The sequence below is a fragment of the Neofelis nebulosa genome, chromosome X, assembly GCF_028018385.1.
Source record: "Neofelis nebulosa isolate mNeoNeb1 chromosome X, mNeoNeb1.pri, whole genome shotgun sequence".
NCBI lineage: Eukaryota > Metazoa > Chordata > Mammalia > Carnivora > Felidae > Neofelis > Neofelis nebulosa.
Window position 1 is genome coordinate 7,302,773 of NC_080800.1, and position 27,802 is coordinate 7,330,574.

The following is a 27,802-nucleotide window of genomic DNA, read 5'->3' on the forward strand; positions in this document are numbered from 1 at the left end:
CAGTGTCAGGGGACGGCACGGAAGTAGGTTTCCGTAGCTGTGGCCATGCGTGACGGCGGGTTTAATGCGGACGAGCTGGTGACTGTGCGCCACACGTTGGTGGCTTTAAAATCGAGCCCTCGGAGCCGCTCGGGCCGGCCAGGCTAGGTCCCGGCGACACGCGGCCAGCCGCGGCTCAGGTGCGCCCTGTCCCCCCCCCCACCCCCCCCCACAGGACGCGGTGACGGCGCTGCTGGCCAGGACCACTGCCCAGCTGCAGGCCGTGGAGCGTGAGCTGGCTGAGGAGCGCGTGAAGCTGGAGTACACAGAGGACGAGATCCTTGAGATGGAGCGGAAGGAGGAGCTGGCCGAGGCCGTGTCCGAGAGGTAGGGCCCTTCCGGGCGCACGGAGCCCGGCGCCAGGCCGCCGCTGCCCTGGCAGAGGGCCCCGGGGCAAGAGGCTCTTCTCACCCGCGCCTCCGTGGAATGTGCCGGGCGCACACTCCGTGCCGCCCGACGGCCGGGATGCTCACGGGGACTTTCGTGCAGCGCCATAGGAGGCGGTACCTTGACCCCTGTCCCCAGCTCCCCGCGCAGGCTTTTCACCCTCTCCTCGTGTTGTGGAGTGTCCCCGAAAGAGAGCGGCTATGAATGGCTACAAGTATTCTGCTCTGCCGGGACTGGTATAATAAGGTCCCTTTCAGCTGTATTTAAGCAGCTTTTTTGGCTTATGATCTCCCTCCCACGCGGTTCACCGTTTCAGGTGAACGAGTCCGCGGTGACTGGGAGAGTCACAGAGTTGTGCCACCTTCGCCACAGTTGATTTCCGGGCACTTTATTCATCACATGAGAAAGAAACCCCTCTCTCGTTAGAGCAGTCGCGCTGTCCTCTTACCCTGGCCCCTGACCACCGCTCATCTCCTTGCTGTCCCCGTGGATTGGCCTGTTCTGGACATTTCACCCCCGGGGAGTCATGCACTGTCCCTTCGCATCGTACCTCAAGCAGCCTCTTGGTGAACCCTTGACTCGGTAGAGACCGCTCTGCGGTTAGAGGCATAATTCAGACGGACAGGCTCTTCGAGTGAATGGATTTCTGTCTGGTCCTTTCTGGAGGCGCTTTTGTATTGCTTTATTTGCCTGTTTCTCCGTGAAGAGCATCCTCTATTTCCAAAGCTTCCTGCTTCTTCCCGATAGCTTTCCCTGAATTGATTTTAGGAATTGATTTTAGGGAGGGAAAGTGCACGGCAGTGGGGGGAGCATTGTATTCAGGGACCCTCGGGAAGCTGGGAGGGCCTGGGAGAGAGGGTTCAGGATTCTGGCATCTTCGGCAGCTGCCATTGGGTGATAAAGACAGACAGACCTTCTCACTGAAAGTCCTTGTCACGTCGTCTTCCCTCTAAACCAGAAAAGCCCATTTACTTCTTGAGGAAGCACCTCTCCGACCACCGGAAGGCGCGTGGGTCTTGCTGCCGTGCTCTGAGTGCGGCGGGGGACTCAGCCCCTTCATGCACGTTTTGTCTTTCCAGTTTTGTCAGAAACGATATATTTTATTTTTCTGACGCCACACCTCTGCCAAGGGGTTTTACCAAATTGAATGGAGGTTACACAGAACGTTCTGTGCGTGAGCTGGGGAGGCAAGGGAAGGATCCACAAAATGAAAAACAAAAACGAGATCCTGGGGAGCTGTGAGCATCCGTTCCGTTCCATGCGAGTCAAGTTCAGCTGGGAATTCCTGAGAAAGAACAGAAGAGGGTGGGGGGGGGGACAGGGAAGGCCATGTTGGGGAAGAAAAGGCGGAGGGAAGGAAGACGGCATTGACGCACCTGTCTGGGCTTTCGCGATGTCTGCCTTCAGGAGCTGGCAGGCCGACTCGGTGGACAGCGGCTGTAGCAGCTGCGCCCAGACCAGCCCCCCGCACCCGGAGCCCTGTTGTGTCGGCGCCGACCCCATCCGTGGACACACGTTTGCCGGCCAGGCAGACCCTTACAGCCCCGAGAAGTTTCAGCCTCCACCTCTTAAGGTCAGTGGAAGAGGATGAGGGATCTATGCGGCCCCCCGAGGTCCTGCCGCACCGTCCCAGGCACCGCCCTGGACGACAAGCGGGAGGGCCCACATCCTCCTTGGGAAACCGAGGGAGTCGGTGCGGGGGTGGGCGAGAAGACACTGGGGCCGACAGACTCATACGCGAGAGTAGGGTGGTGTGGCTTGCCCGCGACCGGGGCTGTGGGGAGGGTGTGGTGTAACGTGGGCCGTGCTGCTGGATGGGGGGGGGGGGCCACGGCCAAGGTGGTATTTCACTGGGAGCCGAGGGAGAGAAATGAGGGCCTAGGTCTGGAAACAGAGTCACATGGGCCCAGCGGGTACCGTCAGCTCTCAAGTAAAATGAAAGGACAGCTACGGCGAAACCTGGTAGGTTTGTACCCCTCCGTGCTGTGGGGCGATGACCCGTTCCCATCTTCGGGGCTCAGGATGTTTTGTGAGTCCCCGGGGTTTTGGACACTCATGGTCTTTTTTCTCCGTCGGTGACGTGACGAACTGTGAAGTGTCCCTTTGCCCCTTCTGTTCACCCGATCTTAGCTGTGCTCGCGGCCGTATCTTCAGTGCAGAAATCTTGCTCGCTTGCGGTGATGTGTGTCTGAGGAAGCCGGAGAGGTGGGGAGACACCGCATCAGCGCTGTCGAGACTTTGTTCCCAAACGGTTCAACTCCCCGAAGCTTTTTATCAGCGTGGCCCCCGCTCTCCCCCCACAGCACAAGTACTGAGAGAAGTGGAACCCGCCTGCCTCAGTTTCCCCAGGCGCGGCCCACGCGGCCCCAACCGGGTGGCTTCGGGCTAGGCTGCCAGTAATGGCCATCGGGCAGCTTCTCAAGACCTTTGAAAGCTTCAGCTCAAACGGGGAGGGGGCCGTGGCCGGCTGGTTTGGTGGGTTGTCGTCATCCCCAGCCCCCGATTTGCATTTTGAAATACTTCACATCTACAGACGACTTGCTGGGATAGTAGAACGAACGCCCACCTGCCTCGCACCCGGGTTCCCCAGCTGCCAGTCCCTCACCGCGTTTGCACTGTCTCTCCACGTGCACGCGGGGAGGCGCGAGGCGTTGCACACGTGGCCGTGGAGGAAATAGTGCCTCGAGGGGGAGGCGGGCAGCAGGGTAACTCCGGACAGTACGAGGGTGCTCGCCGCTTGAGAGAGTCACGGGGGCTGCGAGTGTATCTCAGGGATTTGCGTTTATATCTCAGAAAGGTCGGGATTGTGAAACGGTGCAACCTCTACGGGTAACAATACAGAACTTCCTCAGAAGCTTAACAGAGCTGCCGTATGATCCAGCAGTGCCGTTTCTGGATGTGTATCCCGACACTAGGGTCTGCACACACTGACGCTAGGGTCTGCAGGAGATACTGGCACGGCCAGGTTCCTAACATGGCTATTCGTGGTAGCCTACAGGTAGAAGTCACCCCGGTGTCCGCCGGCAGGTGGGTGGATAAGGCAAACGCCGCACAGCCACCCAGCGGGATGTCATTCAGCCTCAGAAAGGAAGGAGATCCTCCTTCCACGCTGCAACAGAGGCGAACCCTAAAGACGTCGTCGTGCTAAGTGAAATAAGGCAGCCACAGGAGGGCGAACACCGAATGATTGCACGTACAGGAGGTCCCTAGAGCGGTCAGATTCCTACGGACAGGAAGCACGGAGGTGGTGGCCAGGGGCTAGGGGGCGGGAGGACGGGGAGTTGTCGTTTAATGGAGACAGTGGCAGTCTGGGAAGATGAAAAAGTTCTAGAGCTCTGTGTCGCAACAGTGGGACTATATTTAACGCTGTTGATCTGTACACTGAAAAATGGTTAAGGTGGTAGATTTTATGTGGTTTTTACAATACAAAAGAATGAAAGGTCACGGAAGCCTCACCGAGAAGGGAGTTTTTGAGCGGAGGCCTTGAGAAAGGAGTCTCCGGAGCCGTGTGCGGGCCCCGGGGAATGGCATTCAGGTACAGGGAGCTGCACGTGCAGGCCCACGGGCGGGGGTGGGGGCTGAGAAAACAGCAGTGAGGCCGGTGTGGGGCAGGGGGTCGTCAGAGCCGAGGACAGAGAAAAGTAGAAGGACCGGATCACACAGGGCCCACTCGGGACCCTCCCTTTTCTCTGAGATGATTGGGAAAGTGGTGGGTGGTTTGGGGCCCAGGATTGACCTGATCTGACGTAAGGTTTCTCGTTGATTTTCCTTTGCCTAAAATAATTTGGGGGGGGGCACCCGGGTGGCTCAGTCGGTTAAGTTTCCAACTCCCGATTTTGGCTCAGGTCACGATCTCACGGTTTGTGAGTTCGAGCCCCATGATTCTCTCTCTCTCCGTCTCTCTGCCCCTCCCCAACTCATGCACGCGCTCTCTCTCTCTCTCTCAAAATAAATAAATAAATGGAATAAAATAATTTTTTGACATGTAATTGACAGAAAATGAGCTATTTCAAAGCAAACGATTCAGGGGCATTTAGTATGTCGCCAGTGCAAGCAACTACCACTCTGCCTAGTTCCAGAACGTTTCCATCACCCCAAAGTAAAACCGCGTGCCTATGAGACTCACTTGCCAGCCCCCCTCCCCAGCCCCTGGCCGCCAGCAGTCTGCTTCCTGCCCGGGAACTTGCCCATTCTGGGAACTGCCCTCCGTGCATGGACAGGTGGGCTGTTTTCACCTTTGGCCGTTTGGATAACACGGCTTTGAATGTTCGTGTACAAGTAGTTGTTTGAACACCTGTTTTCAGTTCACTTGAGCATGTGGCTAGGAGGGGAACTGCCAGATCTAACTTCGGCCTCACCGGAGTCTCCCTGGTGACTGTGTTGAGAAGAGATGGGGGAGGGGAGGGAGATCTGGAAGAGGGGGACACCGGTGAGAAACCCACTGTGCTGATCGAGCGCGAGATGCTGGTGACCCAAATGGAAGGTTGGTGACAAGCGGTCAACACATGCTTCCTCATAAACCTGGAGCCAGTAGGATTTGATCTTGGACCAGATATGGTGTGTACAAAAGAGAGCAGAGTCCAGGATGACAGGAAGTTGGGTTTTTTTTGTTTTGGTTTTTGTTTTGTTTTTTGCATGAACCATCAGAAGGTAGGGGTTCTCGGAGGAGGTGGAGAGGTGTGTATTAGGGGGAGAAATTAGCAGAAGTTGTTTTGGACGTAAGTATCAAATGCCAGTTAGAACTCCAAAGGCAGAAGGCCGGGACGGTTCACGTGAAGCTTATTGCTCGTGTTCTAGAAAAAGTCATGGTAACGATGAGCTACTGTCTAGGTTGATAAAGAAACCAACACAGAAGATGTCTTCCCAGAAGAAGTCGCGAGTCTTCCGAAGGAGAGGCCCAGCCGCAGGGCCCGTGGGTCGCCTTTTGTCCGGAGTAGCACGATTGTCCGTTCGCAGACCTTCTCCCCCGGAGCACGAAGCCAGTATGTCTGCAGAGTAAGTTGAAATTCCGTTGCCACCTGTCTGGACTGTTTTCTTCCCCCCACCCCCTTTGTCGTGTGTTATTTTCACTGTTTATGCTAAAAGACACACGTGTTCCCATGCATACCAGTGATGAGCACCACGCGTGTATGGATGGAAAATCAGTATTGTGGCTTCGTCTCCCCTCACCCATGCATATGTGACTCTGCATCTGTTCGAGATTCTAATACATTCCTCCCCAGATTTTCAGTCTGTATGCACACCAGCTCGTGGTACCCGGGAAGCAGGGCCAATCAGTTCTACATCGGCCTAAGGAATGACAGGTTGGAACAGGGAGTATCCTGAATTGGATTGAGATTGGGAAGTCGGGCCACTGAGTGGTTGGAGGTCTTAAAGTGTAGCTGTAGCGGGGTCCCAGGGAGGATGGCAACCTTGAAGACTCCGGACACTGAGGCAGGGTTCTGACCCCCCCAGCATGTAAATTCTCCCCCCAAGGGTGATGGCGGGAGATGCTGGGTGCTTCTCAACCTTGGCTGGCCGTGCGGTCAAGTCATGTTGGCAATGGTGGGGGGTGGGGGTGTTGGGCAGGTGGGAGGGCGTCACAAAATGCTAGTGTCCGGGTTCCCAAGATTCATCATTGGCCATGGTGGGGCCTGGGCATCAGGCTTGGGGAAGCCCCCATATGATTCTGATATGGAGAGCCCCGAGGTAGGTAGAGGGGGAGAGCCAATCCGCTGTGGTCCTTGAAGATAGGACAGCGTGTTGGGGGTTGGCGAACAGTGGCAGTGTGACAGTAACAGCACGGAATAGGAAAGAGAAGGGAATTTGAAGGGTAAATAGTCATGACACAGTGGCCTGATGCAGCTGTTTGGGTTGAGGAGAACTTGGACCCTTCCCACCTCTGAATTGGGCTCGTGGAGGTAAAGCTCCTTCGGTTGCAGGGGACCGCCAAGGAGCTGGCTCCATTTGGGCAAAAGCAAAGTTCAGTCGTACGAGAGAATCAGGCTCAGGCCTGGGAGCGTGGTTCAGGGGTCCCCGAGCCCATGCTCAGGTTCAGGAACTTGCTAGGACTCCGAACTCGGCAAAGCCGTTACACGCGTGATTGTGGTTTATTACAATGAAAGCATAGAGACCAAGGTCGGCAGGGGGAAGAGGCGCATAGGGCACCGTTCAGGAGAGACCTGGTGCAAGCTCCCAGTTCTCTTCCAGTTGCCTGGATGGCTCTTGGCACTGGTCACTGCCGGGAGAGGCCGCAGGCATGGAGTACTGCCAACCAGGGGTTTGTGGGGGGCTGGTCACGTAGGCATAGCTGATGGCCTGCATGGCTGACCTTAGTTTCCAGCCCCTCCGGAGGTCAAGCTGATGGCCTAAGGCCCCCACCATAAATCACATTGTCAGCAGAGCCTGTGTGGTTTGGCCCGAGGTCCCCAGGTAAACAGGGATGCTTAGGCAAGACATTCCAGGGCTTCACGGATCACTTCCCGGGAGCTAGGCAAGGACCAAACCTTTCTTGGGGAAAAGTTAATCCTTTATCCTGTGGGGGGGGACGGTGAACAGGAGGGGGTTGGGGCCACGTGGCCCAAGCTGCTCCTGTGCCATTTGCCAGACCTGCTGTGCGTCTCCCCACAGAAGCGAGGCGTCCGATCGCGGCTGCCCTGGGTCGCGCAGGGTCAGGCCCGGACACTCCCGCCCCATCAGGCCGCAGCCCTGTGGGGGCTGATGCTTAACCAGACACCTGGAGGCACGAAACAGAAGGCTACCCTCACGTCCCTTCCTCACCTTAGGCCGAACCACTGCAGAGTGGGTTCGGGTCTGCTCAGTGAGCAGGGCAGGGAGGTAAAGGAGGAAGTCTTTGCTTCCCCAGAGAGAGGTTTCCAACTCTGGTGCCGTGTTCTGCGCCCTGCATAAAAGCGTGCATTTACAAGTGATGCTTTTAGAGGTCTCTTTGTTTTTGTATGTTTGTGATGATGGGGCGGGGAGGCACGTACACTGGTGGGCCACAGCATTTCCTGAGTCTTCTGGGTCAATTGGCATGGAAGATACGGCCACGAAGGCAAGGACTTTGGCTTTCGCACAGATACACACGGATCCTGAAGCGCGAACCCGCCATCAGATGTCTTGGCTCCCATAAAGAAGGCGTTCTTTCTTTTGCTTCTTAAAAGCAGACCTTTTCCCTGGCAGAGCGGGTGTTAGGGCTGCTGGCTCGTCCTACTACCAGGAATGAGTCTCTCGGAAAGCCGTTTTTTCCCAGCTCTTGCCAAAGCCGGAAACAGAGCAAATGAGAACGCCTGATAAAAAGTCAAAGGCGCTGAAGTCCGTGCTGGCTTCCTGAGCGTCACACAGGACGTCCCGTCACAGTTGGTATCAATGAGACAGAAATCTTGTGGACTCTACCACCCTGGAAACTTCGCGTGGTTTCGTTGATGTGGCACATGAAGGAGGACAGGGGGTTGGTTTCCGTATTCAGTTTGTTTTCGCTTGTCTTCAGTTTGACTCGAAACTCCTGTGTAGTTTTGTCTTCACCGAACCCGCAAGTCTTGCTAAAAAGCCCCCGTAGCCGTGAGCGCGTTCGGGTACCTGTGAGGAGAAATGAGATCAGTTCAGGATACACCGAGAGAATGAATATCGAATTTCTGCGAAAGTGTTTCTGAACCTCATTTCTTTTTGGCACAGCTTTATCGTAGTGACAGCGACAGTTCGACCCTGCCCCGGAAGTCCCCCTTTGTCCGAAACACCTTGGAAAGACGAACCCTTCGCTATAAGCAGGTATGTGCCACGGAAACTGATACGGAGTCTAGACTTACCCTGGGAGTTATTGTTACAAAAGTTAAAAGGTGGGGGCTCTTAGGTGGCTCCGTCTGTTGAGCGTCCGACTTCGGCTCGGGTCATGATCTCATGGCTCGTGAGTTCGAGCCCCGCGTCGGGCTCTGTGCTGACAGCTCGGAGCCTGGAGCCTGCTTCGGATTCTGTGTCCCCCTCCCTCTCCGCCCCTCCCCCACTTGTGCACGTGCACGCACTCTCTCTCTCTCAAAAATAAACAATAAAAAATTAAAAAAAGGTAATATTTTAGGTCACGTTAATTAAAAGGTAATATATTTATTTCCTCATTGACTGCGTTATAATTTTCAGAAGCCTATGTAATGTCAAAATATTGCCAATATTTCTTAATGTCCTAAGATAACATCATGATCTAGGATAATTCATGATCTTTCCGTTTTTAAATATAATACATTCATGAGCAACCATCCTAGATGAGAAAAAACCATCCTTTTCTCTTTTTTGACAAGGGAACACAGAGTTGAGAAAATGGGAGTCTCAGCCCAGAGCCTTCCACATAGGCCTGTTTTACCGCCTTCGTTTCCTTTACCCACCGAGTTCTTTCTCTACATCACGCAGGTTGACAGCGTTGTGCCGCCTTCAGTTTGTGAGCCAGTAGTTCCTTATCTTTTTCAGGCTGAGATTCTTTTAAAGAAACAGTAAGTCCCACATTCCCACGTTGCTCTACTCAGAGCAGCTGCTGACTGGGAACGAGAAGACAGGACAGAGTTCAGCTCCGTCGGTGTTTTTCAGCCGGCACGCTGGTGGCAGTTTGACTGGGTCATCGCTGTGGGGGCTGCCCTGGGCGCTGGCGGCCGTTGAGCTGCCTCCCTGGGCTCGATCCGCTAGTAGCCAGTGGCACCCGCCCTCCCCTCAAGCCGTGATGACCCAGAATGCCTCCGGACGCTGCGGAGAACCAACCGAGCTCTACCGCGAATTCAGCAGTGCTTTGAAATGAACCTGCGTTTGTTAAGTCACGTCGTGTATTTGCATTAAATGTACGTATGCGTGCATACTGTACGTGTGCACAATAGTGTACGTGGGTGTAGAAAGCGTACAGTTCCTCAGTCCACTGAACGATGCCCCCTGATGTGTGCTACAGTGAGTGCCGTTCCTAAGGTTGCTTCCCGTTGAGCGGGAAGTACCGTTCTCCACTCCATACACAAAGTTCGCTTTTCATCTCAGGACTTTTCTTAAACGTGGCGGGTTTGCTTACTTGAGGCTTCTACGGGGAGGGAAGGTTTTGACAGCTTGCGTGTGTGCCTGTGCAATCTTTTAGCATGGATCATTTAAGATTGTCCAGTATATTTTTTCGACTTTTTACAGTGGCTGTATTTTCTGCTGCCTTTGTAATTTACTTAATCCGTTTTCTCTTGTATTTAGGTTTGGTCAGTCATAAACTTTATTTTTTAACGTTTATTTATTTTGAGAGACAGAGAGAGAGCAAGAGAGTGTGAGCGGGGGCGGGAGTGGCAGAGTGAGAAGGAGAGAGAAAGAATCTTAAGCAGGTTCTGCACTGGGACTCAAACTCCCAAACCGTGAGATCGTGACCTGAGCCGAAATGAAGAGTCGGACTAAACATTTAACTGACTGAGCCACCCAGCCGCCCCCTGTCATAAACTTATTTTTTAAGACTTTATTTTTGAGCTATCTCTCTACCGAACATGGGGCTCGAGTTCAAAATCCCTCGATCGAGAGTCCCACGCCCTACCAACTGAGCCAGCCAGGTGTCCCTCGGTCATAAACTTTAATTGGATTACTTTTGATTACTTTTACATGTCATGAGTTGTGCCTTTTATTTGTTTTTTGAAATATTTATTAGAGAGCAAGAGAGCATGAGCAGGGGAGGGAAAGAGAGAGAGAGAGAAAGCGAGCTCATGTGCGAGTTGGGGAGAGACAGAGACAGAGAATCCCGAGCAGGCTCCGCACGGTCAGCAGAGCCCGATGCGGGGCTCGAACTCAGGAACCGTGAGATCATGCCCTGAGCCGAAACCAAGCGTCAGACACTTAACCGACCGAGCCACCCAGGCGCCCTGAGTTGGGCCTTTTAAGTGCAAGTCGAAATGAAATTTCGTAACCAAAGAAAATGCACGTTTTGGGGCTTGATGTATGTTGTCAGGCAGAACCTCAGAAAGATCATACCTGCCCCCGATCCCGGCAGCTCCGTCTGAGCGGCTCTGTTTCTTCACGCTTTTGCAAATGCGTGGGGCCTCGGGAGACGGGCCACCTGCGTCACTGACTTGATACTGGAGACTTAGCCTCGCCCACACCTGTGGTTCATTTGACATCGGCCACGCGTGGGCAAACGCCCCCCCACCCCGACCTGTGCGGCAGCTGCGCCTCCCCTGCCTGCGTGCCGCGTGGCAGAACCTGGCGGGGGGCGAGGGGGTCCGGGCTCGCTGCGGGCCCCCGCCCCCCCCCCCCCCCCCCCCCCCCCCGCCGTCAGCGCACACGCTCACAGCTGCCGCCTCCCGCAGCCCTGCAGGGCCTCCCTGGCCGAGCTCATGGCCCGCACGTCCCTGGACCTGGAGCTGGATCTCCAGGCCTCGAGAACGCGGCAGCGGCAGCTGAACGAGGAGATCTGCGCCCTGCGCGAGCTGAGGCAGCGGTTGGAGGACGCGCAGCTCCGAGGCCAGACCGACCTCCCGCACTGGGTGCTGCGCGACGAGCGGTTCCGGAGCCTGCTGAAGGAAGCCGAGAGGCAGGTAGGAAGCTGGCGCCCGCCTCGCCGGCCCCTTGGCGTCCTGGGCCCGCCCGGTCGCGCTGACGAAGCTGTACTTGAAACCATCCGGGTGCTCATGTGAAGGAGCTGGGTCCCTTCCCCCCGTGGGCCAGGCAGCCGGTGTCCCCGGTGGCGCCGACGCACGTCTTTTGCAGCCGCCTCGGGTCAGGGTGGCGGGGGGAGCGCTGGAGGGAGGGACCCCAGGACCCTCCGGCTGGCATCGCCATTCCCCGCTCTGCGGTGGAACGTTCCGTGTCGGGTGTCTGCAAGGCATGACCCCCCGGGGACCCCAGTAGCCTCTGTGAAGATTCCCTGTCGGGGGGGGGGGGTGTGGATGGGGCAGGCCTTTCTCCCCAGCGGCAACTCCCAGCGGCTGGGAGCGGCTTAGCAACGACGCCTTGTTCGTCCCACGCTGCTCTTCCAGACGAGACAGACCAAACTTGACTTCCATCAAGAACAGGCAGCTGAGAAGATGCTGAGGAAGGCCTCCAAGGGGGTCTGCCAGCTGCGAGGGCAGAACCACGAAGAGCCCGTCCAGGTGCAGACCTTCAGGTAGAGGCGCCATGGCCCCGCTTCCTGGCGTTCTTTGCACTGTCACACCTTCATCGTCACCGCGAGCATAAGCGTGACAAAACCCCACGGGCAGTTCCGAACAAACCCGGAATCCCCACTGCCGTCAGCATCTTGGTGTTTTCTGCTCCTTTGTGTCTAGGAACTGGGTTCCTGCTGCTTGCAGTCATAATGCGGGTTCCTGTTTGCGTTTCGTTTTTGTCTTTTAATGAAAATATCCTGGGTTGCCACGTAACCTGTTAGCCTTTCTGGCTGTCACGTTTCACGTAAGATAGAATTTGCCCAACTACTCTATTTTACAACCTTTCCAAATATCTGCTATTGTGAACAACACGGTGGTTTACATACATATACACACGTATCACCTGTGCCTCTTCACTTAACTTTTTATTGAAGCATAGTATACATACAGGGACGGGTGCATTTTGTACGTGTAAACTAGTCCGGCGGGTTGTCACAACGCCACACGGCAAGAATCAAACATTATCAGCACCCCCCGATTTGAATCGCATACGTCAGTTTTCTGTTTTTGCTTTTCGTAGGAGGAGAATTAGTTATGTCCATATTCTTTTGTGTCTGACTTTTTTTTTTAATATATGCAATTTATTGTCAAATTGGTTTCCATACAACACCCAGTGCTCATCCCAAAAGGTGCCCTCCTCAATACCCATCACCCACCCTCCCCTCCCTCCCACCCCCCATCAACCCTCAGTTCTCAGTTTTTAAGAGTCTCTTATGCTTTGGCTCTCTCCCACTCTAACCTCTTTTTTTTTTTTCCTTCCCCTCCCCCGTGGGTTTCTGTTAAGTTTCTCAGGATCCACCTAAGAGTGAAACCATATGGTATCTGTCTTTCTCTGTATGGCTTATTTCACTTAGCATCACACTCTCCAGTTCCATCCACGTTGCTACAAAGGGCCATATTTCATTCTTTCTCATTGCCACGTAGTATTCCATTGTGTCTGACTTTTTAAAAGATTGAGGTGAAATTCACAACGCATAAAAGTCACCGTTGTAAAACGGGCAACTCCGTGACATTCAGTACAGTCACCGTGTTGTGTGGCCGTCCCCGCTGTCCAGTTCCAGAACCTTTCCTTCACCCCAGAAGGAAACCCCACCCCCGTTAAGCAGCCACTGCCCGTTCCCCTCCTGCCCCCTGCGGCCCCTGGCACCCCCAGGCTGCTTTTGGGCCCTCTGGCTTTGCCAGTTCTGGATGTTACATGGAAGTGGCCTCATACGTTATGTGACCTTTGTGCGTGGCCGCTTTCACTTAGGATAATGTCTGTGAAGTTCACGTATGTGTATGTAGCTCGTGTCAGTACTTCATTCCTTTTTATGGCTGAATAATCTGTGCCTTTTAGCCTTAATGTTTTTATACGCTGAATTTTCATGTCGCCATCATAAAAGAACATAAAACACTATCACCGCCCTCCCTCAATCGTGATTTAGAACTCCTTCATTTGTAGAGAGATTCATTTGTTAATAAAGCAGATATTTACAGAGCACCTGCCATAGGCCAGGCACCGTTCTAGGCACCGGGAACAAACCCTTGTCCTCATGGGGCTTCATAACTTCCATCAGCATTTAGAGAATCTGTATACAAACAGATGTGTTGTTAGGAATTTAAATTCATTTTTTTTGTATGCTTAAGAAAGGCCATCATTGATACGAGAGCCTCCCATCAGCTTTCGTCGCACGTATATCTGCTTCTAACCTGTCATTCTTTCCAATCCCAGGGAGAAGATAGCATTTTTCACAAGACCAAGGATTAACATACCTCCTCTGCCTGCCGACGATGTTTGATACAGTGCTTTGTACACATGAAGTATTTATCTGCCTGTTTTATTTTCATGAAGTTCTTAGACTAGCTACATTTGTCTTTAAAATATTTGTGCAAAGCTATTAATATACACCTTTTGTAAAAAAAAAAAACCCACATCTATATCTATACATATATATTTTATAATAGTGACGGCAACAGGGCTTGGCTTTCCCTCGTTGTGAAATTGACATCTCTGAAGACAGGTTATTTTATAAAAGATCAACTATCATGTTAAGAGTGTACAGTTTTTACGCTGTTTTATTTGACTTAAAGGCTGGAAGACAGAAACAAAGTGAGTTCAGGCAAATTCACTGTATTGTAATTTATTTATAGTACTTTTTTTTTTCCTTGAAGGAAAATACTGACGTTCAGATGTATTTTAAGACTAAAATTGTGTGCTTCAGTATTTGTCATGCAGTAGAACGGAACTTTGGGGCCGGTTTTGTTTCTGACACCCAAAACGCAAACACTCTGTGCTCAATCCATCGCTTGTAGCCGTCTCTCGCGTGTCTTCACCGTGCCCGGTGTGCACGCTGCGGTGGCCCAGGGCCGGGTCACACACCGTGCGGGCACCGCAGAGCTGTCTCCCGTGCGCAGTGCGCGCCACGAGCCTCCCGTCCTGCCGTCTCTCCGCGCATCCCCGTGCGTCCCCCCCCCCCCCCCCCCGTGAGTCTGACGCGGGCCCCGAGCCCCGACATCCTGGCCTCTAGCCTGCCTGGCCGTGGTGGCTGTCCGTGGGGGCTGTCCGCAGGCAGCTCCGCCTTCTGAGTCCGCTCCCCCTGACCTTGGCCTCCAAGGCGGTTGTGGAGCTCCTGCGCTACCACCGTGCCGTGAAGGGAAGTGACGGGAACCGGGAACGCGCGTGTTCGCAGACTCCGTGAATCCACGGATGGACGTGGCGGTTATGACGTAGAAGTGATGGCCTTGGGAGGCGCTTTTTTGTGGAAGGAAGTGTGTGTGGGTAACGACGATTACCCAGTGGGTCTCTTACAGGAGAGTATTTGATTTAAATCAGAACCCGCCCCCCTCCCAGTACTGGACTCTACCCAATATTTCTTAAGAAATCTTAGAAGTAGTTCACGAGGCAAAAAAAAAAAAATTTCTGTAATAAAAATATACCAATATTCTTTTAAAATGCCAAATGATATAAATATTTCGCCTAATACATATTTATTATCTATGAAATGCACTCTCCTTTACGAGGCCTCAGAGAAGTAAACGAGGTGGGTCACATGGAACGTAAAAAGAAAACAGAACTCTCTTCCTAGATCTTTCTGCCTCTCCCTGGGAAATGCCCCGCCCCCTCTAATCAGTGTCTCGCCCTTCTCTTTAGTCTGTAACCGCCCCCTCGTGTAACCTGCCTGCCTTTTTACATTTGTTAAAAATGAATTTTGTAAAAGCATTTCGTTGACACAGACCCGTCACAGACAGTGGCGTTTGTCAGTGGTGCTGGGACTGAAGATCGTGCGTTCGCAGCGCCCAGCTCTTGCTCTGTATTTCCGCCTCTAGTCTCGCTTTTTTTTTTTTTTTTTTTTTTGCTAATTTCTCTGTGTACATAACCCACAACAGAGGCAGAGACGCGCAGACAGTCCTTGCCAGAACCGCCCAGCCGCAGCCGGCGCGGCCGAGCAGGTGACACCGGGGGCGGGCCCCCAGCTGTCGAGACTCTCAGCTCCAGCGGAGAACCTCCTGCCTCCGGACTTGGGTGTGTGGAGGGCACGTCACGCCCGTCGCGGGCACACCGCTCCCTGGCCGTGCAAATGTGTCCTGGAGGCACTGCCTGGCCGCTGCTCCTCAGCGGCTGCCACACGCAGCTCTCTCCGCAGGAGGGGGGCCTCGGGGGGCTTTTCGGCACCCTCCATCAAGTAGCAACGTGGGGAAAACCCCCTGTGCCAATGCAGAAGGCCCTCACCCCAGGGCTTTCACACAACTCTCACTGCCCGGCATATGCAGGTTTCTGTTGGGTGTGCGCCCGCACCCCAGGGTTGGTCATTTGTTTTTTCAATCCCTATTCCGGTGCCAGTCCAAGGGGTGCTTGCGTCTGTCACCTCTCCAGTTACTTCTCCCGCGTCCCTGCGAGAGTCCGCCTTTGCACCTGAACGGTACCAGAGTGCGCCAGGAAGGAAAAGCCAGCCAGATGGAGGAGGTGGAGGGCGAGGGGCCGGAAAGGGCACAGGGACGGCGACAGAGACCAGCCCAGCTGGCAGGTGGACAGGAAGCACCATCACTGGCTTGTCTCTCGTGACCTGGGTTTCCAGCTTCTTTCTAGTTAAGACTGCCACCCCCTAGAAAACCCCCACGCGCCAGAAAACTGAAGGCCTGTTGTCGTAAGGGGTGTTCTCATCTTCTGTTTGAACTTGACCATAACCGTGCCGTGGGATGAGAAAGCTGCCGTGTTTTATCAGCAGGTCTGGTCCAGAGACGATCCGAAGTCTGCCACCAGGGCTCTTTAGAAACAGCGCGACGAGTAAAAGGGAATTTGGTCTTCATGTCACCTGATCACAGAATTGTCACTGCTGAAATAACCGTCTGTCGTGGGAATAAGTTATAATCAGTACTCATCTCTGTTTTTGTCACTGTTCCCTACTTGCATTGTTTGTATTGTTGGAAAGTATTCCTCCTATAAAATTAAACTAACCTGCCTTAAGAACAGAATGGAGATGTGTGATTTTTTTTTAAAGAAAAACGTAATCACGTGGGCTTAAGTATATAAAAATGTACATTTTTTAAACATAAAAACAGGTATAAGAGTAGAACAATAACACGAACACACGTGTGGCCATCCTCCATACACCTTCTCTGTTTAAAGAAAAATGTAATCACATGGGCTTAAGTATATGCACCTTCTCTGTTCAGCTACGTATTGCTGACTTCTAATGCCATTCAATAGCCAGGGTTCACCTTTCCAGTGGTCTCGTGGGTCATTCGCTTTTTATGTTGTTTTTTAAATAGGCCTCCCGCCCAGCACGGAGCCCAACTTGAGGCTTGAACTCACGATCCTGAGATCAAGACTTGAGCTGAGAGGGATAGTCAGACACTTAACCGACTGAGCCACCCAGGCCCCCGTCATTCTTTTTTTTTTTTTTTAACTGAACACAATCCAAATATACATTTAATGGGATTTCTTCACGCCGATGGGTTTTTTTGGTAACCGTTTTCTTGAGATAGAATTCACGTACCATATAGTTCACTGTTTAAAGCATGCAACTCGGGGCGCCTGGGTGGCTCAGTCGGTTGAGCGTCCGACTTCAGCTCAGGTCACGATCTCGCGGTCCGTGAGTTCGAGCCCCGCGTCGGGCTCTGGGCTGATGGCTCGGAGCCTGGAGCCTGCTTCCGATTCTGTGTCTCCTTCTCTCTCTGCCCCTCCCCCATTCATGCTCTGTCTCTGTCTCAAAAATAAATAAACGTAAAAAAAAAAAATGTTTAAAAAAATAAATAAATAAAGCATGCAACTCATCGGTATGTAGGATATTCACAATTGTGCAGGTATCACTACAATCGATTGTAGAACTTTTTCATCACCCATTAACACTCCCCCTCCCCCCCCCCCCCCCCAATTCTCCCAACCCTTGGCAACCACTGACCTGTTTTCTGGCTCTATGGATTTGTCCACTCTGGACATTTCCTATAAACAGAATCATACAGCGCGTGGCTTTTGTGTCTGGCTTCCTTCACTCAGCATTGGGTTTTCCAGGTTCATCCACGTTGTAGCAGGCGTCAGGACTTCATTCCTTTTTATTGCTGAAGAATAATCCACTGTGCGTATAGACCACGTGTTGTTTATGCGCTCACCAGTCGACGGACATTCGGGTTGCTTCCACTCTTTGGCCAATATGAATAATTCCGCTTCCATCATTCATGTTCAAGTCTTTGTGTGGACGTATGTTCTCCTTTCTCTTCGGCCTGTACTAAAGGTGGAGCTGTTGGGTCGGACGGTAACCCTGTGGTTAACCTTTTGGAGAGCTGCCAGACCGTTTTCCCAAGCAGCCGCGCCATTTTACATTCCCACCAGCAGTGTGCATGGCTTCCGACTTCTCCACATCCTGGCCGACGCTTGTTACGTCATTTTGACCATGGCCGTCCTAGTAGGTGTGAAGTCGTATCTCCTTGTAGTTGCGTCTGTCTTTACAGGATCTATCCCTCCACCCCGCACCACCCCCCCACATACACACCCTGATAATTTGTTGAAGAAATAAGATTGCATGTTCTCTGAGCCTCCCGTGTTCTGGCCTTTGCAGTGTCCCTCTGGAGGTGCCTGGGTGGCTCTGTCGGTTGAGCGTCCGACTCTCGGTTTTGGCTCAGGTCACGATCTCACGGTTCATGAGTTTGAGCCCCACATCGGGCTCTGCGCTGACGGCACAGAGTCTGCTTGGATTCTGTCTTCCTTTCTCTCTGCCCTTCCCTCGCTCACACTCGCACTCTCAAAATAAACTTAAAAATTTTTTTTGAAGTGTTCCTCTGAACTTCATTTTCCATTAACAAATACTATGGGGGGAAAAGCTGTTGTTGAATCTACAAGTTTGGTCGGATTCCCTTTTGATCAGATGCTTTCCCTTTTTTGGGGGGCGGGCGGGGGCGGAGAATGAGTGGCAGGAATTTCTATTTTCATCCATCTGGTGGCTTGCAGTGTCTTTTTTGTAACGTTGGAAACTGTTGCCAATCGACACCTAGATCCATTAACTCACTAAGGTTGCAAAGTGAGGATATTCGAACGCTATCAATTGTTTTTAACTTACTTTGAAATACCTTTATAAAGAGAGAACCTAGTGGTACAGTTTGTATGGGTAAAGCAAGATAGGTGCTTAGTTATTTTTCTCGACCAGTTCTGAAAATAGTGGATTGCTTTCCTAGCATTATACAGTGGTCAACGATTTGTTCTTGGTTTTTGAAAAAAAAAAGCTCACACGGTTTTCTTAGTATCGTTATTATCAACACACAGTTTAAACATGGTTGGTGTGCTTTAATCCATTCGAGTTGTTACCCTTATCGATGCTTAAATTCCCCTGTCTTTGGCGGGGGGACCTTGCCTGGTTGGCTCCTGGGTCCTTTTTGGTTTTGGGGAACAGCCTTAGCTGGCTCCCTTGCTATCCCGCGTGACCCGGAAATGGTCATTTCTCCATGGAGGGTTGGGTCTCTTGGTGCTAGAGGCACTTACCGATACTGGGCTGGTCATTGTTTTTAGGCCTTTTATTTATTTATTTAAAAAATTTTTTTTTAACGTTTATTTATTTTTGAGACAGAGAGAGACAGAGCATGAATGGGGGAGGGTCAGAGAGAGGGAGACACAGAATCTGAAACAGGCTCCAGGCTCTGAGCTGTCAGCACAGAGTCCAACGCGGGGCTCGAACTCACGGACCGCGAGATCGTGACCTGAGCCGAAGTCGGCCGCTTAACCGACTGAGCCACCCAGGCGCCCCTGTTTTTAGGCCTTTTAAACAGGTAGGCAATATTTTCTTTCTTTCTTTTTTTTTTTTTTTCAGGATAAAGGGATGAGAAAATATCACGTAATTACTCCTTCTCTGTATCCTGTATCGTACACACACCACAGTTTCAGAATAACGGAACCAACACGACCACCAATAATATAAGTAACTAGAAACTGGCATTTTTCCCCCAGTTATTTTAAGGTGTACCTCACTAGGAATATGTATTCAAATTGACTGTGTTTTAAAGTAACTTGGAATCTTATCATCCTATGTGACTATCAGCTGGGCACATGTGTTTTGCTTTATTTTGGACTTTGCATTTTTATTTTATTTTATTTTATTATTTCTATTTCTTAAAAAAAATTTCTTTTTGCGTTCATTTATTTTTGAGAGAGAGAGAGACAGAGCACGAGCAGGGGGAGGGGCAGAGAGAGAAGGAGACAAGGAATCCGAAGCAGGCTCCCGGCCGTGAGCTGTCAGCACAGAGCCCGACGCGGGGCTCGAACCCACAAGCCATGAGATCATGACCTGAGCCGAAGTTGGACGCTCAACCGACGGAGCCACCCAGGCGCTCCTCAATTTTATTTTCTAGTTATGTAAAATATTGACATGGTTCCAAAGACAAACAAGGTGTATTCAAAGGAGTTGTTTTTACTCTTGCCTCTACCCTATTTTTTTCCCTCTCCTTATGGGTCACCATTTAGGAAATACTGCCTTTTCCTGCATTGTTCAGTTTTTAATATAAGCAGATACATAGGCATATGTAAATGCATACACAGGCATATACGCAGGCTGCACACATATATACGTGTGAATATATGCATATACACAAATACGTCCACATCTGTGTTTGTGTTCACTCCTCTCTCCGATAAACGGTAGCACACCAAACACACTTTTCTCTGCCTGGCATTTTGCACTTACAAATGTACCTCAGAGGTCACCAACGTCTGTATTGGCTGCTGTAACAATTTACAACAAACTTCGTGGCTTAAAACAACAGAAATCGGGGCGCCTGGGTGGCTCAGTCGGTTAAGCCTCCAACTTTGACTCAGGTCATGATCTCAGTGTTCATGAGTTCGAGCCCCGCGTCAGGCTCTGTGCTGACAGCTCAGAGCCTGGAGCCTGCTTCGCATTCTGTGTCTCTCTCTCTCTCTGCCCTTCCCCCCCCCCCCTCAAAATAAAGTAAAACATAAAAAAAAAAAAACCCAGAAATCTATTCTCTCATAGTTCTAGAGTCCAGAAGTCTGTGATCAAGGAGTCAGCAGGGCTGGGCACCCTCTGAAGGCTCTGGGGGAGGATCCTCCCTGCCTCTTCCAGCATCTGGGAGGGGTCTGGGAGCATCTGGGGTCTGCCTGCAACCCTGGCGTTCCTGGGTTCCTGGTGGTAGAGCCACGCCCCCAGTCAACCCCCCCCCCCCCCCCCGATCTTCATCACCCTCTCTGTTCCTCTTCTGTCTCTTCTCAGAACACATATTCTTGCATTTAGGACCCACCGGCTAATCCTAGATGATCTCAACTCAAGATCTTTAATTACCTTAGCAAAGACTCATTTTTCCAAACAGGGTCGTGTTCACAGGTTAAAGAGGGCCACCATTGGACGCAATACCATCTGCCCCCCCCCCACCGGCTCCCCCAAATTCACGTCCATCCCGCATGCGAGTTACGTTCACCAGATGCCCAGCCCCCCCTGCACGTGCCCCGGTTTATGCAACGCCCCCCCGCCCCGGGGTTTCTAGTCTGCTGCCGTTAAAAATAACCCCGCAACGACGGGGCGCCTGGGTGGCTTGGTCGGTTGAGCGTCCGACTTCAGCTCAGGTCATGATCTCACAGTCCGTGGGTTCGAGCCCCGCATCGGGCTCTGTGCTGACAGCTCAGAGCCTGGAGCCTGCTTCTGATTCTGGGTCTCCCTCTCTCTCTGACCCTCCCCCGCTCATGCTCTGTCTCTCTCTGTCTCAAAAATAAATAAACGTTAAAAAAAAAATTAAAAAAAAAAATAATAACCCCGCAACGAAAAAGCCTTCTGCAGACATCTTTTCGTATTTTTGCCAGGGTTTCGGTGGGATCGGTCCGAAGCGGGAGCTGCAGCTCACAGGGTCAGTGCGTCTGGGATTTTGCGGGGTGCCACCTCATTTCTCTGCTGGGGGCTGCGCCATTTCGTGTTCTCACCGGCCCTGTATGCGACAGTTTCCCCACACCGTCACCGATAGCATGGTGTCACCTTGCGAGCGGTTGCCACTTGCAGAGATGAGAAGTAATACCTCAGCAGAGTCTAAGTGTGTTGGAGACTGCCTTCATTATAGAGCTTTTTGATCTGTTTTATTGTGTTAGGGCTGACTCTTTTTCTTTCTTTCCTTCCTCTTTTCCTCCCTCCCTCTCTCCCTCTCTCTCTCTTTCTCAGCATTTTCTCAGTGATCCTTGCTTAGTTGTGCTTCCAAATGGATTTTATAATCAACTTGTCTAGCCCCCGGAGTGGAGGGAAATGATGGAATCATTATCCAGGATTGTATTAAACTTACAGATGAGGGAAAGCTGACATCTTTACGGTGTTGAATCGTCTTATCCAACGATGTGTTATGTATTTCCATTTGTTCAAAACTAATATTGTGTCTTTCAGGAAGGCTTTACAGTTTTACTCGTTTATATTTTAGATGTTTTTTTGATAGGTTTTGGCCTATTTTTATAGTCTGTCTTAACATGGATAAAGACAGAAAATAGGGATAAGATAAATACTCTACATACAAGGCTATAGACCTTTTTCTCAGACCTCACTGGAAAAGCTAGCGTTTCCCCATTAAATAAAATGTTGGCTTCAGGAGATGAATTTCACACACGCACGCTTTGATGTTAAGGATGAGCCCATCGATTTCTATTTTCTTGGAGTATTTTCGACATGGATAGGTATTGGGTTTTTCTAATTCCTTTTCTCCATCTATTGAAATGATCGTATCATTTTCCTAAGCTCTAAGAATGATTGATTATATTCCTGGGTTTCCTATTAGAGATGTTTTGTAAAATAAATTCCATTTGGCCATGATATATAAGCATTAATGTGCTTTGGAGTTGGTTTGTTAGTATTATATTTATGATTTTTGCATTGCTACACTAATTTTTTTTTTTTTACTGCAGTCTTGGCCGCGTTGAGGGTCAATACTATAGTTTCTAAAGAAAATGTGGAAGTTTTTCTTCTTTTTCTTGGCTCCGAGATGGTAAATTTGAAAGAATTCTGCTGGGGAACCATTTGGGTGCATTCTGTTTCTTTTTCTTTTTCTTTTTCTTTTTTTTTTAAATCACAGGGGAGCTCTTTAAATCACTTCTCTACTTCCTCTATGGCAATTGAGCTCTTTAGACCTGTCTCTTGAGGTCAGTTTTGGTTAAGTTGTATTTTTCTTAAAAATGATCCACTTCACATGTTTTCCCTTTTATTTGTCAAGAGCACACGGCACAATGTTTAGCGGTTCCTTCCTTTCAACTGTTCTTTCCCCCTGGCATTTCCGACTCTCTGTATGTGTGTTTTCTCCCTTGTTTTTCCCCTTGATCAGGTCAGTTACTGAATTATTTGGGGGCTTCTTTTTTTTTTTTTAAAGAGAACCAGCTTGAGGCGCCTGGCTGGCTCAGTTGGTGGAGCTTGTGACTTGATCTCAGGGTCGTGAGTCTGAGCCCCACGTTGGGGGTAGAGCTGACTTAAAAAAAAAAATAGAACCAACTTTTTTTTTTTTTTAATGTTTGTTTTTATTTTTGAGACAAAGAGAGACAAAGCATGAACGGGGGAGGGTCAGAGAGAGGGAGACACAGAATCCGAAACAGGCTCCAGGCTCTGAGCTGTCAGCACAGAGCCCGACACGGGGCTCAAACTCACGGACCGCGAGATCATGACCTGAGCCGAAGTTGGCCGCTTAACCGACTGAGCCACCCAGGCGCCCCAGAACTAACTTTTGATTTTACTTATTCTATTGTTTTTCTGTCTTACAACTCATGAAATATTGCTTTCGTTTTTATGGATCCGTTGTATTCTTGTATCTTCCTTAGTTGCCTCGTTTGGGTAGTTGTTTGAGTTGGGTGTGTTTATTTGAAATTGTATAGGGCTAAACCAATTTAGTGCTCTATGTTTTCTCTTGTCAACTCATCTGTTGAGTTTTCATTATCATTATAACTAAGAAATTCTAGAATTTCACTTTGTATGTCCGCTTTGACCCAAAAGCATTATTAACATGTCTTTAAAACGTCTCTCTGGAGGGGCGCCTGGGTGGCTCTGTCAGTTAAGCATCTGACTCTTGATTTCAGCTCAGGTCATGGTCTCATGGTTCATGAGTTCGAGCCCCGCATCGAGCTGTGTGCTGACAGCACGGAGCCTACTTGGGATTCTCTCTCACCCTCTCTCTCTGCCCCTTCCTCACTTGCTCTCTTTCTCTCTCTCAAAATAAATAAATAAAACCTAAAAGCAATTAAAAAAAAAAAAACAAAAGCCACCTCTGGCCTGTTCTATTAAAAAAAAATCCAGATACAAGGGTCTTAACGGATTTTTATTGATTTCTACTTTCGTGGCAAAGTAGAGAAATCTTGTTTGTGTTATTTTTATTTTTTGGAATGTATTCAGGTTTTCTTTGTGGCCTGTGATAGTCATTTTTTACGAATGTTCCATGACAAGCAGCACATTCTGTATAGTTAGGGTTTAGAAATTGGCTGATTGATTTATACTTGCATACATTTGATATTCATTTCCTAGGACTCCCGTAATACATTACCACAAGCCAGGTGGCTTCAAACAACAGAAATCTTGTTCCCTCACAGATCTAGAGGCCAGAAGTCTGAGATCCAAGTGCAGGCAGGGCCCCGCTCCTTCTGGAGGCTCTCGGGGAGGAGCCCTCCTCCCTCTTTCGGCTTTTGGTAGCTCTAGGTGGCCCTGGGCTTGTGGCCGCGTCCCTCCAAGCTCTGCGCCGTTTTCACGTGTCAACAGATTCCCTCTCCTTTCTCTTAAAAGGACACCAGTCATTGGATTTATGGCCCACTGTACATTTCATCTTGAAGATCGTTAAATATTCCACGTGCAAAGACGTTATTTCCAACTGAGGTCCGCTTCTGCAGTTCTGGTGGACATGAACTTGGGGGGGGGGTGGATACAATTCAACCCACTGCACGTACATACACACCTAAGCCCTATTTCATAGATCACGTCTGGGTTTTCTGGGTCTTTACTCACGTCTCGTCTACTTGAGCCGTCTCGGACCCATGGAGGATGGCTGTTAGGCTTTCACTTTTCCTTCCGTCACCGGTAGTTTCCCCTTCTGAAAGCTGTTGCTTGTTATTGGGCACACAAACGTTAGTGACTCTCAAAGTCTTCGTCGTGCGTTGTAACCTCGCCCTCCGTGAAATGGCCTTCGTCTCTCCAAACGCTTTGTGCCAGAAAGTCCACCTTCCCCAATATTGTGAATGTGATCCTTTCATTGTGTTTGGGCTTTCCTTGTACATCATTTATTTCAGTCGTTTTGTTTCAGCTGCATCTGTCTCCACGGAGATTGTTACGTTCTGCTTTGTTAGATACTCTAAAAATGTGTTAACCTTTTTACGTGAATTATGATGGGCTATTTACATTTATTAATATTATTTATTGCTCTCTGATCTCATTTCCATCATTTTTTAAAAATGATCTACTAGCTGGAGGGCTTTTTATTTTTTTAATTATTTTTTTAATGTTTATTCATTTTTGAGAGAGAGAGCGAGCATGAGCGGGGGAGGGGCAGAGAGAGAGAGGGAGGCACAGAATCCCAAGCAGGCTCCAGGCTCGGAGCTGTCAGCACAGAGCCCGACACGGGGCACGAACCCACAAGCTGTGAGATCATGACCTGAGCCGAAGTCGGACGCTCAACCGACTGAACCACCCAGGTGCCCCTACGTTTTATTCTAATGGTTTCCTTATATTAATGTCTTGATATCGTCCTTGTAGTTGCCTCTCTTTTTGTGGTTGGTATCTGTTGGTTTCCTACTATGGACAGTGTTGAAATTAGCAAGTAACCCCCCTTTTTCCTTTTTCCCGAGGTCCGATTTAAGGTAGTATCACTAGAAGTCCACCAACAAGCCTACTGGCCTTCCTCTAACCCTTCCCCGTCTGCCCCATATTCTCATAGCCACCAGTGTTCCCGTTGTTGGGGCGGCCCCGACCCCTACATCCTGTCTTCTGTCTCGTATAAGCATTTTGTCATCGCTCTACAAGTAAATGCATATATAGGTCACCATCAGTCTTCCTGTTGCCTGCTCTCCTTCTGGTTGTCTGCAGCTTGTTCTGGGCAGATTCTTCTAGAAGGACTTGTGGGAACAATATTCTCTGAGCTCCTGCAGGCTGGTGGATATAAAATCCCTGCCTCACCTTTTCCTCCCTTGAGTACCCTAAACGTGGCACTCCATTGTCCTCTGGCATGAAGGGATGCTCTCGAACTTGCATGAGAAACTGATTTTCATTTTCCTACAAGTGACTTGGTCTCCCCACCCCCCCACACCCTGATACTCAGAGGATTTTTCTTATTTAAATCCAAAGTCTTTCCCACCTTCTTTCTTGGTGCTGGCTCTTTTTTTTTTACGAGTTTCTCGATTTCTGTGTGCCCTGTCGATATAGAGTTTCACGTCTTTATATGATGACAGTTTTCTTTTTTTTAATGTTTATTTATTTTTTTCCTTTTTAAAAAAATTTTTTTTAACATTTATTCATTTTTGAGAGACAGAGAGAGACAGAGCATGAGTGGGGAAGGGGCAGAGAGAGGAGGAGACACAGAATCCGAAGCAGGCTCTAGTCTCTGAGCTGTCAGCACAGAGCTCGACGTGGGGCTTGAACTCACGAACTGCGAGATCATGACCTGAGCCAAAGTCAGACACTCAACTGACTGAGCCACCCAGGCGCCCCTAAATGTTTATTTATTTTTGAGAGAGACAAAGCACAAGCAGAGGAGGGGCAGAGAGAGAGAGAGAGAAGGAGAGGGAGACACAGAATCCGAAGCAGGCTCCAGGCTCCGAGCTGTCAGAGCAGAGCCGGATGCGGGGCTCGGACTCACGAACTGTGAGATTGTGACCTGAGTGGAAGTCAGACGCTTAACCGCTTAACCGACTGCACCACTCAGGTCCCCTGACGGTTTTCTTTAATGTCACTTTCCAGTATCTGTCCAGGTCTCCTGCTTTCATTTGGCTGTTGGCTCTTCCTGGCCTATTTTTTATGTTTGTCACTTTCTCTCAAAACCCTTTCAGCTCATTTCTTTGTGATTTTTAGTATTTCCCTTTCCCTTTTAATATTTAAAATACCGTGTTTTGCATTTATCATTGTTGTGTTCCTCCTGTTCTCTCCCTCGTGTTCCTGATTCTTTGCTGAGTCCTCCCCTTTCATTTCTGAGTTTTTCTACTTCGAGTGCATGCTGTTCTCTCAGATAGCGTTTCTCTTACTTTTTTCTCTCACACTGAAATCTTCAGATGACGCTTTGCATCTGTTTCTTGAGCACGTCTTCCTGGCGCGTTTTCGTAATCTGTAGGGATATCCGCGTGTTTTTTTATTCTCTTTTTAAAAATAATTTTTTAAAAAAGCGTTTAGGGACGCCTGGGTGGCTCAGTCAGTTGAGTGTCCAACTCTTGATTTGGGCTCAGGTCATGATCCCGGGGTCGTGGGATCGAGCCCTGTGTCGGGCTCCGCGCTAAGTGTGGAGCCTGCTTATGATTTTCTCTCTTTCCCTCTGCCCCTCCCCCCACACTCATACTCTCTCTCTCTCTAAAATCAGTAATAATAATAATAATAATAATGATAAATTTGTTATCACTACTGTGGCCAAATCAAATTTGCTCCAGTTCCTGTGGCATAAAGCGCCCCCTCCTGATGCCTTGGGACACACCCCGTCCTCCCTCTGGCCCATCGTCCTCCTGTGTCCCCCCAGCTGCTGTGTGACCCCGCTCATCCTTTGCTAGGCTAACCAGCTGCTTTCTCAAGGAGGCGGGAAGTGGTGTCCATCCATGAATAAATTTGGTCCCTCTACTTTATGTATTAGACCAGGGGGCTTAAATAACACAAATTAATTTTCTCACCGTTCTGGACACTGGAAGTCCAAGATCAAGGTGCCAGCAGGGTTGGGTTCTTCTCCCTCCTCGGCTCACAGACGACCGTCCTCTTGGCACATCTTCCCGTGGCCGTCGGTATGAACCGGGTGAATCAACGAGTCAAGGCTCTGTTAGGTACCTCTCGCTGCCGTAACAGATGACCTTAAACTCAGTGGCTAAAACAGCGCGGGTTTATTCTCGCACAGTTCTGGATGGAAGTTGGGAGTCTAAAGGCTGCCTTCCTTCTGAAGGCTCTAGGAAAGAATCTATGTCCTTGCTTTTTCTGCTTCTAGAGGCCACGTGTATCTGTTGGCTCCCGGCCCCTCCCCCGCTCTTCCAGGCCAGCAACTGTGTGGCTCTGACTTCCACTTCTGTGGGCACGTGGCCTTCTCTGACTCCGACCCTTCCGTCCCCCTCTTAAAAGGACCTTTGTGATGACGTTGGACCCCTCCCGCCCCACCCCAAGCCTGGGTCATCTCCCACCTCAGGAGCATTAACCTAATCACAGCCGCCAAGCTCCTCTTGCCATGTGAGGTGACACGTGGAATTACAGTGTTAATATATTTGGGGGGGGTGTCATTATTCAGCCGAGCCCAGAAGCGCTCATCTTTAAAGGGTCCGTTCCCCTGCTCTGGAACAAGATTTGTGGGCCTCTAGGGAAGTGCAAAGGCAGACGGTGCACATCCTGCCGCATTTGGAAACATCTTGCCTGGGACGTGTGGCTAGAGGCACGGAGCCTTCTGGAATCCGTGTTTTCCGCGCTGCCCGCGAACAGACACTCTGGCCAGATTGCTTCTCCTACGCTGCAATTACAGGCAGAATCCCCTGGGTAATAAACACAAATTGTTTCATTGCAATGGAATTAGTTGAAAAGAAATGCTTTGTAGCACGTGATAGAACTGATGATGAAATTGTTCTGTACCTGCCCTGTGTGGCTCTCGAGCCCTCGACACGTGGCTAGTGTGACGGAGGAACT

The 27,802-nt window shown here is 50.3% G+C and overlaps 1 protein-coding gene across 1 annotated transcript in view; it reads left to right on the forward strand.

The window, feature by feature from the left end:
- Positions 1 to 15,989, forward strand: part of WWC3 (WWC family member 3) — a 118,877-nt gene extending 102,888 nt beyond the window's left edge. The window contains exons 17-23 of the mRNA XM_058714581.1: positions 215 to 366; positions 1,834 to 1,999; positions 5,257 to 5,421; positions 8,080 to 8,172; positions 10,701 to 10,928; positions 11,370 to 11,497; positions 13,249 to 15,989. Of these exons, the coding sequence (XP_058570564.1) occupies positions 215 to 366; positions 1,834 to 1,999; positions 5,257 to 5,421; positions 8,080 to 8,172; positions 10,701 to 10,928; positions 11,370 to 11,497; positions 13,249 to 13,315 (999 nt within the window). The 3' untranslated portion in view covers positions 13,316 to 15,989. The remainder of the gene's footprint in view (positions 1 to 214; positions 367 to 1,833; positions 2,000 to 5,256; positions 5,422 to 8,079; positions 8,173 to 10,700; positions 10,929 to 11,369; positions 11,498 to 13,248) is intronic.
- Positions 15,990 to 27,802: the final 11,813 nt, after the last annotated feature.